At 44.5% G+C, this 12,190-nt stretch overlaps 1 protein-coding gene across 5 annotated transcripts in view; it reads left to right on the plus strand.

Moving 5' to 3' along the window:
* The window catches only part of LOC123993198 (mitogen-activated protein kinase kinase kinase kinase 4-like), a 62,506-nt gene that overhangs the window by 13,872 nt on the left and 36,444 nt on the right, over window positions 1-12,190 (plus strand). For 4 of the 5 annotated variants that reach the window (XM_046295082.1, XM_046295083.1, XM_046295085.1 and 1 more), the window contains exons 4-13: window positions 1,466-1,591; window positions 2,110-2,220; window positions 2,668-2,758; window positions 2,888-3,018; window positions 4,268-4,322; window positions 5,406-5,484; window positions 6,157-6,329; window positions 7,630-7,702; window positions 8,150-8,357; window positions 8,868-8,999. In XM_046295082.1, coding sequence (XP_046151038.1) covers window positions 1,466-1,591; window positions 2,110-2,220; window positions 2,668-2,758; window positions 2,888-3,018; window positions 4,268-4,322; window positions 5,406-5,484; window positions 6,157-6,329; window positions 7,630-7,702; window positions 8,150-8,357; window positions 8,868-8,999 — 1,179 coding nt within the window. Of the gene's footprint in view, window positions 1-1,465; window positions 1,592-2,109; window positions 2,221-2,667; window positions 2,759-2,887; window positions 3,019-4,267; window positions 4,323-5,405; window positions 5,485-6,156; window positions 6,330-7,629; window positions 7,703-8,149; window positions 8,358-8,867; window positions 9,000-12,190 lie in introns of those variants that run through there. The other variant, XM_046295086.1, reaches the window with a different exon arrangement.

Raw genomic sequence — 12,190 nt, forward strand, 5'->3', positions numbered from 1 at the left:
CCTACTCTCTGCTTCAACACATCCCTCCCGACAGTCACATAACTAAACCCCCCCCCCATACCCTACCCTCACCCTCGCTCCCCTTCCCTCGCTCCCCCTTCATTAGCCCCTACTCCACAGGCTGCCTGGCCCCAGACCTAGGGCCCAGCCGCGGCCCGGTCACTTGCCTCGACCCCTCTTGGGGATTGAGACATTGTCCTGTACAGAGAGCAGCTGTGCCGGGTCCTTTCCGAGCAGGAATGTCCTCTCTTCTTCCTGGTTTGATTTAAAGGGAAAGGAAGGTTCAGTGAAGGCATGTGGTTGTCTCCCTTTCCAGGACAGAAAGGTACCATTCTTTAAGAGAGGTCACTCAGCTGTATGAAGGGTCAAATGCCTATCTTGAATGGAACGGCTGTTTCTCTCGGGGTCAGGAGACAGGAGCAGGGAGGCTGTTGGTAAGGCGAGAATAGAGAGAAAAACTGCCCGGTGTCCCCATTTAAAATGCTGCTACCGTTTCGGGAAAAGGTCATTTCCCACTCATATTATTATATAGTAGGCTATTTTGGGTGTGTATTTGTTGTTAAATATGTGAATTGGCAGAAAACAACACTTTTATTATCCTGTTATTATTTTTGGGAGCTCAGTATCGTTATTAAACCACACAACCTATCATCACCTGTAAATCAAATCAAAGTCTAATTGGTCATATGCACACGATACACTGTAAACAAATCTTTTACGTTTTTTTTGGAATGAACTAGTCTACAGTAGATGTACATATTTTGACCAAATCAAAGCACATTAGGCTGAATTTCTAAGATATGTTCTGGGCAGTAGCTAAGGGATGATGTGGTTTTCCTGTCAGGAAAGACAGTGTCACGTTACAGTCCATTGACTATAGGCCTACTACAGTATGAAAAACCCAGGGAATAGAAACGCAATGCATAAGTGTGTCATGCTTTTCCAAGGCTTCACACAGAAACAAATCCCCTTCAGGCCCCTCTGACACACACTACTGCTTCTTAAAGAGAAGCTGTCTGTTTCTATCTCCACGCCAAAGACGTACTCTGCTACATGAGCCCTCCCTTAGCCTTAGTTAGGGTCTATCAGTAGAGTGTATGGGAAGAAGCAAATCAACATATCCTTAGTGCCCCATGCAATGTAAATATGAATGCTGAAATGGACTCCCAAGCCCACATACCATAATTGGTAGAGACTGAGCCAGTGATGAACGTATCACTGCTGTTGATTGCAATTGTGTTGGCAGGCTTGTGGGTCACCAGTATGGCGGGCCCAGCACACATCCACCATCTCTGTTTAACTTGAATGTTGTCTTAAAAGTCAACTGTAACTGTTGTGTGCTTGGGCAGCTAGAGAAGCAGGGTTTTCACTCACTGCGTTTTGGGTTGACTGTATTAAATCCTGCTGTTTTCCGTTGTCAAGTTTGATATAAAAAAAAAATGTAACATCCTTTTTTTGTTTGCAGGAAGAAGAAGAGGAAATAAAGTTAGAGATTAATATGTTGAAGACATATTCCCATCATAGGAATATAGCTACATACTATGGTGCCTTTGTGAAGAAGAGTCCTGCAGGTCAGGATGACCAGCTCTGGGTGAGTGGCTGCTTTCCATCTCTGTTGATTTCTCCTCATTTCAATCATCTCATCTCAATAACGCCATCATCTTTAAGAGAGCCTGTATCTCTATCTATATGTATGTACAGCTCATACAGCTTCTTTAGGTCAGTATGCACCCATGGAGGCTGCTGAGGGGAGGAGGGCTCATAGTAATATCTGGAACGGAGCTGATGGAAGGGTGTCAGGACAAAATGGGATACCATTCCACTTATTTCGCTCCATTACCATGAACCCGTCCTCCCCAATTAAGGTGCCACCAACCTCCTGTGGTATGCAGAACATGGTTCCAGAATGCATAACAAGGGCCAGGAGTTTTTCCTGACACCGTGACCTGACCAGGGAAACCTCAGAGCCCTTTAACTCATCTAAAGTCCGAGTTGTATCTGGATGTGCGTGTGTTTTAGGCCTCGCAGTTGTAGTAACAGGGTTCTGCTGGTGGTCTGGCATCTGTCTGAGCCATTTCCTCTGTGTCTGTGTGTGCCCTTGCTGTGTAGCTGGTGATGGAGTACTGTGGGGCGGGCTCAGTCACTGACCTAGTGAAGAAGACTAAAGGGAACTGCCTGAAAGAAGACTGGATCGCCTACATCTGCAGGGAGGTCCTCAGAGTGAGTACTGCTGCTGGAGATAAGCCATTTAAATAGGACTCTCCACAAACCCCTGGGGAGATGTAAAGGTCCTGAGAATCATTTCAGAGAGCTCTTCTCATCCTATATCGGCCATATTGTAGTGGGTGCGTTATTGCATTGGACATGGAGCTTTTGCTTATAAACTTATGGTAGAACGGTAATGGAGGGTTAGACGATGGCTCGCAGGGGCAGATAGCTGTGAAGCACGGTGAAGTCATTATCTTAAATAAAATAAACTTCCTGTGTTTATTTTTAACTCCTTTGAAGCAGTGTATGATTTCTGTGCCTGTTCTGTTGGACAGCGCCCAAGCCTCAAGAGAGAGAGAGAGAGAGAGAGAGAAATCATGTGATGTGTACAATGTGTGTGTGCATGCGTGTGTCGTGTCCTGATATTGTGTGTGTGTTTGTTTGTGTGTGTCAACACAGGGCCTGTCTCACCTCCACTCACACCACGTCATTCACAGAGACATCAAAGGCCAGAACGTGCTGCTGACTGAGAACGCAGAGGTCAAGCTGGGTAAGGACTAGGAGACAGGGTCAAAGTTCAACTCACAACCCACAGTGTCACTGTCACTTCAGTATTTGCTTGCTCTCCCCTTGTAGGTGTGGTTTAATCTGTTTGAACACTGTGTCTTGTCTTTGCCAGTTGACTTTGGGGTGAGTGCTCAGCTGGACAGGACGATAGGGAAGAGGAACACCTTTATTGGGACTCCGTACTGGATGGCCCCTGAAGTCATTGCTTGTGACGAGAACCCAGACTCTACTTATGACTACAGGGTAAGAGGCCGCCATCTCTACTAGAAATGCTGTGTGTGTGTGTGTGTGTGTGTGTGTGTGTGTGTGTGTGTGTGTGTGTGTGTGTGTGTGTGTGTGTGTGTGTGTGTGTGTGTGTGTGTGTGTGTGTGTGTGTGTGTGTGTGTGTGTGTGTGTGTGTGTGTGTGTGTGTGTGTGTGTTAGAGTTCTCATTCTGAGGCCGAACCCGACGGGGCCCGACAGCACAAATTCTGTGAATTGATTCTGGCCAGGCGGGTTTTGGCCTTACCGTGCTGTTTAGAGAAAAGAAAAGTGGTGCGTGTCTGCACATCTTTTAGCCTAATACGACATATGTGACCATGATTCAACTTTTTTTTCTGATGATTGAAATGTTTCAAATTGGGATACGAATAGACTCGAGTGCACTCGGGAGAATGATGATCCACAAGAATACGACAGGCAGTACATCTCAGTATCAGGAGAAGCCCATATTCCTATAGCATCTGTTAACGCCAGTACTTCCTAACAACATGCACCCTATGACTGCCCTGCTATGTGTCTTGCTGGACCTTGTAAACTATCGAATGTAGACCCATAACAGACACAAATATTTTCCTTATCAAACATGCATTTAAAACAGGGCTTTTGAGCCATTATTCAAAATGGATGTTTGGCAGAAAATCTACTTTTTTAAATGTATTGTTTAATTATTCAAGGCTCCCTTTGTTATTTAATTGAAAGAAATGCTTGATTGTATTTCAAGGCATGAATTACTTGTATGCTGTGTAATGACATAAATGAATTAATGATTGATTGATTATATTGAAGTAGGCTAAGTTACGTTAAAACAACTAAAAAGGGATGCGATTTCACAGCTTGGTGGTGGATAGATTACATAAGGCTACTACGTGAGTAAATAATACATTAGATTTAGGCTACATTATTGCATTCTAAGTGTTTCTGATCAGTGATTATTAGACAAGTCATAGGCTTGGGAGTAGGACAGGCTACTACGCGACTGAAGAGAAAAATCCACTTGATAAACTACATAACATAACAAAATCTGCTTATCAGCTAATATATGAGCTAACTGAAATAAAGATGGCCATGAGCACTCAACTTAACTTAACTACTATTTTCCCAGCCTAATTGTGACCAAATATCCAAATGTGATTCAGTGAAAACAAAAATCTGACATTGATTGATTTGTCAAGATGAGTCCCCACGCTTGTCTGTTGAGTGGATCTGACTGGATGACTCTCCTCCTCTATAGAGTGACCTGTGGTCGCTGGGAATCACAGCTCTGGAGATGGCTGAAGGAGCACCACGTAAGTGTCACCTTCTCCCTCCCCTCCTGTCCATACACATTGCAGTCTCGTCAAGGAATCTTCGCTTTCTCCTACACATCTTAGTATTTGGAGGCCATGACTAATATGCTCTACTGTAATTATAAAGTTTATTTTCTTTTAAAGGAATACTTCATGATTTTGGCAATGAAGTCAAAATATCAACTTCCCTAGAAGAGATGAACTCGTGGATACAATTTGTATGTCCGCGTGCAGTTTGAAGGAAGTTGCCACCTAGCGTTTGCGCAATTGCTAACTAGCGTTAGCGCAATTTTGGATGTATATGGTTAGCATTGGCTCGAGAAACTACCTCTAATTTCCTTCATACTGGATGCGGAAAGATACAAATGGTATCCTTGAGTTCATCTGACTCTCGGGAAGTGGATAAAGGGCTTCATTGCCAAAATCCTGAAATATCCCTTTAAGCAAATCCTATGTTATTATGCTGTATTTTTACTCTTGCAAAATTCTAGTTTTGAGTTTTGTTGGATTAACTCACTGTATGTTTTCGTTCTCTCTCTGTGAGTGACTTCACAGAGTTGTCAGATATTGCAGCCCATATTACCAGTCAAGGACTGAATCCAAGTGTCATTGAAAGTGATTGGGCTCACAATGATGTGTCGGAGGTCAGACAGTTCTCTCGCATTTTGAAATTGAAAATCCTTGAGTCAAAAAACAGAGAAACAAATGAAATAAACTCATGACTGTTTGGTGTCTGTTAAGCCTAGTGTTGCACCATGACCGAGAGGGAGTTCACAATCACTGAATGAAAAACAAACAGTGTTGTAGTAGGACTGTGTAGTAAACACACACAACAAGCAGGCCAAGGGCAACAGGACAGGACTTTAGCCTAACATTGACAACATTGTGGAACACTTCTTCCATCCCCTGCCATGTGATTAGGCCACAATGGAGCCTCTCATAACCTCGATCCCCTGTCTGTCTGTGTGAGTTCTAAATGGCACCCTATTGCCTACATTAGTGCACTACTTTTGACCAAGGCCTCGGGGGTGCCATTGGGGACGCAACCATAGTTTCTCTGTCTGTGTCTGTCTCTGTTCCCAGCCCTGTGTGACATGCATCCCATGAGAGCCCTGTTCCTCATTCCTCGCAACCCGCCCCCCAAGCTCAAATCAAAGAAATGGTAAGAAAGACAGCTCAGCCTCTCTCGCTTAGCGACACCACGCCCCACAGAGCCTCAGCAACACAGCAGGAATGTTTTCCCCAGAGTGGCCAAAACTCATACAGCCTTACTTCGCCTTCCTTTTCCCTTACACACAGCCTTTTCTCTTTCTTAGCTCGCTCCGATAACATTAAAGCCAACAGAACTGCCACAATACAATGTCCCTTATTCACCCCTTATCTTACTGTTTTTTTGTGTACTGTAGCATTAGTTCAGGCTGAGCACATATTGTTTATTGTCACGTTCTTGGGTGTAATTTTAGCATCAGAGTGTGAGATGACAATCCCCACAGTAACAGGTTGACTGCATGCAATGCTCTAAAATAAGGCCTTTTATATCCAATGGGAAGGGAAAGTGGATAAGCTTTTGTCTTCCTGTTCACAGCCCTGCTTTTTTACCTTTCGTAATGCATGAAGCCTTGTGTTTGAACCCATGGAGTTCGATAATTCAATATTAATTCATACCAGCAGCTGCATGGCATACATTGAGAATTAATTGAGGCTGTGTCTGAAAAGGCACCAAATTCCCTATAGCCCATGAGGATCTGGCCAAAAGTAGTGCACTACATAGGGGTTAGGGTGCCATCTCGGACACAGCCTGAGCCTGTAAGTTGTGACCCTCTGTCCTCTCCAGGTCCAAAAAGTTCCTGACCTTTGTGGAGAGCTGTCTGGCAAAAAACTACCTCCACCGTCCCGCCACAGAAACCCTCCTGAGACACTCATTCATCAAAGACCTGCCCAACGAACGGCAGGTCCGCATCATGCTCAAAGACCACCTGGACAGAACCAGGAAGAAGAGAGACAAAGGTGAGGCCATGTTGTCATAATGGAATATCAGAGATGACCTAGTTTCACTCAACAACTGAGTCTGGCAGTCAAGGCTGTAATTAATAGCATGATTTAGTGCTGTATGATACCTTGCGCTGCCAATGACCGTTGGGCAACTTTTTGGCCTTTTTGGTCACACTGGCAGCGACAGTGAAAGTGGCAGTAGAAAGGTGTTTTGATTCTCAATCTTGTCTCCCAGTTCTCTGTTTACCCTTGTGTTTAATGTCTCTAGGCCTAGGGAGAGGCTACTGTATGACTGTCATTAATGAAAGGTTCTAATGAAGGGTTCCATTATCCACTGGTAATGTGGTGGGATTTGGGTTTAGAGGCAGCAGCGGTACTGCTCCTTGTCAGCCCTCTCACAGTGAGACTGCACACTCGTGTCATGTGAGAGGAATGCGCCTCGGAGGAAGCCGTGTTTAATCATCTCCTAGACTGCACCACACCCCCAGCGGCCTCCCTCGCTCCGTCTTCCTCCCGAACGCCACATAATGACATCGTCTCCCTGCCTGCCTGCGCCCTCCGAGCCTCCAGGCTTCGCCCCGATACCAAAACAGCAGTTTCCTCGACCCTGTGCCGTTGGTTTGTTGGTTGGCGTTCTGCTTAACTGGTCAGATGGACAGAGAGATGACCCTTTAGAGAGGAGCCAAGCCTGTAGTGAGACCATGTGAGACGCTGATAGCGGCAGCTCCTAACGCAGCAGATACACTCAGTCATTACCCTGTTTTCATAACCTACTAGAGTTTGACTTGGAATTAGAAACGTTCTCTGAGGCCAGCATCTCTCTCTCTCTCTCTCTCTCTCTCTCTCTCTCTCTCTCTCTCTCTCTCTCTCTCTCTCTCTCTCTCTCTCTCTCTCTCTCTCTCTCTCTATGTAATTCACAATCTCTCATGAGGCTTCAGAAGGAAGAATGAGCCTTACTTAATATGTAGAAGTATTTAGTCAATTATGACAAGCGTTTTGGAATGCAATCCTATTGAAGAAAAAGGAAGTAAGAGAGACAGTTCACGACGAGTTTTAGTTCCATGTGGGTTAACTGCAGGAGACACCTGGAGGGGAGACATTAGGTTGGTTTACTGATGCTTGAAACCCTCCCTGCTCAGATCATGAGAGAGGAGGAACTGACTAGCTAACTGTGGGAACAGTACAGCATGTGTGAAAGTGTTGTACAGTTTAGAACCCTTTCCTTGTTTCCTCAGTATGTAGAGTCATGTGCATGATGGTATCATTGGGATTACATGCATCCCTCATGTCTGAAATAGTCACATGTTGTCCCCAGAGGGCCCGGAGTATGAGTACAGCGGCAGTGAGGACGAGGAGGAGGAGATGAATGACGAGGAAGGTGAACCCAGGTATGATGACACAGCGTTTACACTGTCTGCAATGAAGGTCAGACTCTAGGTCTGACGTCACGTCTACATCCATCCAACAGCCAGCTGACCCTGTCTGTGACTAGTCCTCACTTTACTGGTTATGTAATAGCCAATGCAGGCCTTGACCCTGAGAACTGTCATAGAGGATATTCATCTGAGAGTGCACAGTGTGTGAATGCATGGGCGTGTCCATGAAGACATTAGGGTGTCACCAGATGCTCGCTCCTGCTTATGCTCCCTTAGCTGGACACAGAGCGTCATATGGCGGTGACTATAAAAAATATATTTGTGTGTGTGTGTGTGCATGTGCATGCAAGTGTTCCTTCCTGTGTGTAACTCTACTCCTAGCCATATAACCATGTGCCTCCTCACTCCTGCCCATCACTCACTATGTGCCTTGCTATCATATCTGTCCTGTATCCATAGCTCCATAGTGAACCTGCCGGGGGAGTCCACTCTAAGGAGAGAGTTCCTGCGTCTGCAGCAGGAGAACAAGAGCCGGTCAGAAGCCCAGCGACAGCAGCAGGTCCTCCAGCAGCAGCTCCAGGACCAGGAGAGGTACAAACAGCAGCTGCTGGCTGAGAGGCAGAAGAGGATCCAACAGCAGAAAGAGCAGCGCAGGAGGCTGGAGGATGTGAGAGACACTCTTTAGTTGAAACACTCCGCTCCTCTCTGCAGCCCTCTCGAGCAGAGCAGCAGAGCCAAACACCTGCTGCCCAGCCAGCAAATGAGCTTGACTGACTAGAGACTGACGGGCTCTCTCTTTTTCTCTCTCCCTCCTGTTGTTTGTTTGGCTCAAATGAGAAGGACTCTTTTGTGTTGAACAAACCATATTGTTATAGAACAATATAGAGTATTATACTGGGGTTTCCAAATACGGGGGGATTGCTTTCGGGAGTGATGCTTTTGTGTGGTTTGCTTTGCACAAAAGACGACTGACGTGATACTGTATGTCGTATTAGGTCTGCATACAGAGCTATGGTGTGTTCTGTAGCGTTTTCGTTGATGTACAGTACAGATGGATGGGGAATGATGTCATGTGCCGTGTTGGACTGTGATGTCGCATTGAGAATTGGGAGAGAAAATATATTCTGTTGAATGAGGTAATACCAAGTTTAATGATGTTGTGGTGTTGTGTTAACAGCAACAAAGGAGGCAGCTGCAGGATTCTGGGTTCCAATGGCCAGAGCTACAGGAAATGCTATGGAGGGAGGAGACTGAAGCTAATGACAGAGGTCTATTCAATGAGAGGAGCAAGAGAAGGGACAAGAAACAGGTAGCTGGCAAATTTGACCCCCCCTCCATAAAAAACACATTTTAAAAAAGTAGTAGACCACCTGCCCTACCCACTCAATTCTCATCCGCTCGTATTGCTCCATGTGATAGGCAGACAACCAAACCAGTATGTGCTGATATGATGGTCTTTTGTGCCCGTTCCCTAAGGAGGATTATAAATATGTATTTTCTTGTGTAATAACACTGTACTTTACAAGCTGCTACAAGCTGTAAGTTCCTGAAGTTCAAATACCATTGCCATGGGCCAATATGATCTAGATTCTAGTCTCGGTAGACATTTTTGGTCCATACATAATGTGTGTCGGGAGTCTGTTAACCTGCTTTGTGCATCATAACACATAACACTGTGGTTTTCACTGGGACGGGACCCACTTTGTTTTGTCAGTAACGTGCTCTGAAAAATGCATTGTGACAAGGTCAATGCATATTTAATCCAGGTGCAGGTTAACATTTTATACGTGTTCCTCCACAAAAACTGCTTTATATGCATTTGATATGAAGGGTGTTGACGCAGCACTTTCACTTGTGTCAGGTTTCAGTCCATTGGTGATTAAATCCACCAAGGTAGCATTTAACTCCACTGATGAAGTTAGAAACACTCTATGGAAGATCAGAAAGAAATTGCCCGCAGGACCATCCTGAAAGAAAATAATTAAACATCTCTTACTTTTTTCTGCTGTATTGACATTTCCTGTGATTAGAAGTTGGGGCTGGGCTGAGCGCCATGGCGAGAAGTCAGTGACAATTACAGCATCCTATAGCCGAGGTAAAGGGCTGTCGTGTCGTTCTGAGGACTTTAATAAGACGTTTTAATTTGAACACTCGGTTGATTAATCGGTTGATTAATCTCTGAGTTACACACAGGAAGGAGCCACACCTGCCTACCTGACTGCAGTATGGGACAGTAGATGCCATGTCAGTCTGTTCGGGTCTATTACAGTCATGTTCAGTGGGATCATTAAGGTGTGCGGTGGTTTTGAGTCTGTTCAATGTGCCATTAGCTGAGCAATAGCCCACAAATAGCCCACAAATCATTCTCTGGGATGTATACAGTATGGGTGCGTTCCAAATGGCCCCCTACTCCCATCTGAAATCGCCGTGGCCGCAGTGGACAGGGTCAAGAGCTTTAAGTTCCTCGGTGTCCACACCATGGTCCTCTCGCACCAGCACAGTCATGAAGAAAGCAACACAGAGCCTCTTCTCCCTCGGGAGGCATGGCCCCTCAGATCCTTAGGAACTTTTACAGCTGCTCCATCGACAGCAACCTGACTGGTTGTATCATTGTCTGGTATGGAAGTTGCACCCGCCCGCGACCGGAAGGCCCTACAAAGAGTGGTGCGGACGGCCCAGTGCATCGCTGGGGGTGAACGTCCCAGGACCTACATGCCAGGCGGTGAAAGGCCCGAAAAATTACCAGACTCCAGTCACCCGAGATAAGGAATGTTCTCCGTGGCAGGCGGTACTGGTGCATCAATCAGTGCACCAACAGACTCCTTAACAAATTCTATTCCCTGGCCATAAGACTGTTCAATTGCTAACAACTACTGCTCCCCCTCACACCTATACTGCTGTTCTTTGAGTGTTGATTGCCATTACCATCTATCTATTTATCCTGCTACTGGTCACTATTACTCCTGTTTACATGTACTGTATATATTACCACTAGTATATTACCATAAGTAATAATACCATTCACTTTTCATCCCTGTTTACGTGTATGTATGCCTAGCACGCCTACACTGTCACTCTCACACACTAACACCCACACAGTTACACTTACATACACACGCTCACCACTATGCACACACCCACCCACCGCTTATGTTTCTGCAATACTGTTTACTATTATGATTAATACTGCTACCAGTCACTTTTCATGTACATACTGTATCTACCTTGAAAACTCCAGTATCCCTGCTCATTGTAAATGTGGTATTGGCACTGATCCTGTATATAGCTTCCTCTCCTATTTCTTATTTGTTGTGGGGTTTTTTTTTAATTATACAGTGCATTCGGAAAGTATTCAGACCCCTTGACTTTTTCCACATTTCTTTACTTCACAGCCTAATTCTAAAATGGATTAAATACAATTTTGTCCTCATCATTCTTCACACAATACTCCATAATGACAAAACGAAAACAGTTTTTTTGACATTTTTGCAAATGTATTCAAAATCAAAAACAGAAATAATTTATTGAGAGGACTGGGACAAAAATAGCCTAAGATTTGTTTTTTGAAGATCATCCAAGTGTTTCTTGAACAGAGATTTCGAGATCCTCTGTCCATCTTTCATCACTCAAACTCTCCTGCCGGATTTATCTATAGTTATGCACATGCGCAAACAGGATTTATTTACAATTATAAACTGGGTGGTTTGAACCCTGAATGCTGATTGGTTGAAAGCCATGGTATATCAGACCATGTAACATGGGTATGACAAAAAATGACTAATTACGTTGGTGATAGCAATAAGACACCTCAGGGGTTTGTGGTATATGGCCAATATACCACGGCTAAGGGCTGTGTCTTAAGAACAGCCCTTATCTGTGGTATATTAGCTATATACCACTTCTCCTCAGGCCTTATTGCTTAATCATAGCAGTCAAAACAAGTTAAATAGATATCCATTGATGGAAAATTATCAGGTGTGTTTAATAAGGGCTAAATATATTTTCTCTTGCAACTTATTCTTAAGCTCGCAATAATTATTATTTTGATGGAAAAACACATTTTGCTTCTTAGTTTACGTCATTACAAATTACGTCGATATTCCTTCTTAATTCGCTTGATAACGTTATAGAAAAAGGGTTTATTGGATAAATGTGGCAACTCCGCTCTTGCTGCGGAAAAAAATGTAGTCGCTAGTTTTCAGGCCTTGGGGACGGGTTTTGAGAGATCATTGGTATCAAAATTTAAGCGAGACCTGGCAACCCTGTGTGCATGACAATAAAACTTGAACAATGAACAATATAAACACATGCATGGAGCATATCAAGATACACACACATAGGCTGAATCCTAAATGGCACCCTATTCCCTATATAGTGTACTACTTTTGACCACCTCTGATCAGAAGTAGTACAATATATAGGGAACAGGGTGCCATTTGGGATGCAACCTTTGTATGTATCTTGACATGCTCCATGCATGTGTTTCTCTTGGTAAGAGTG

Source organism: Oncorhynchus gorbuscha, linkage group LG13 (genome assembly GCF_021184085.1).
Source record: "Oncorhynchus gorbuscha isolate QuinsamMale2020 ecotype Even-year linkage group LG13, OgorEven_v1.0, whole genome shotgun sequence".
NCBI lineage: Eukaryota > Metazoa > Chordata > Actinopteri > Salmoniformes > Salmonidae > Oncorhynchus > Oncorhynchus gorbuscha.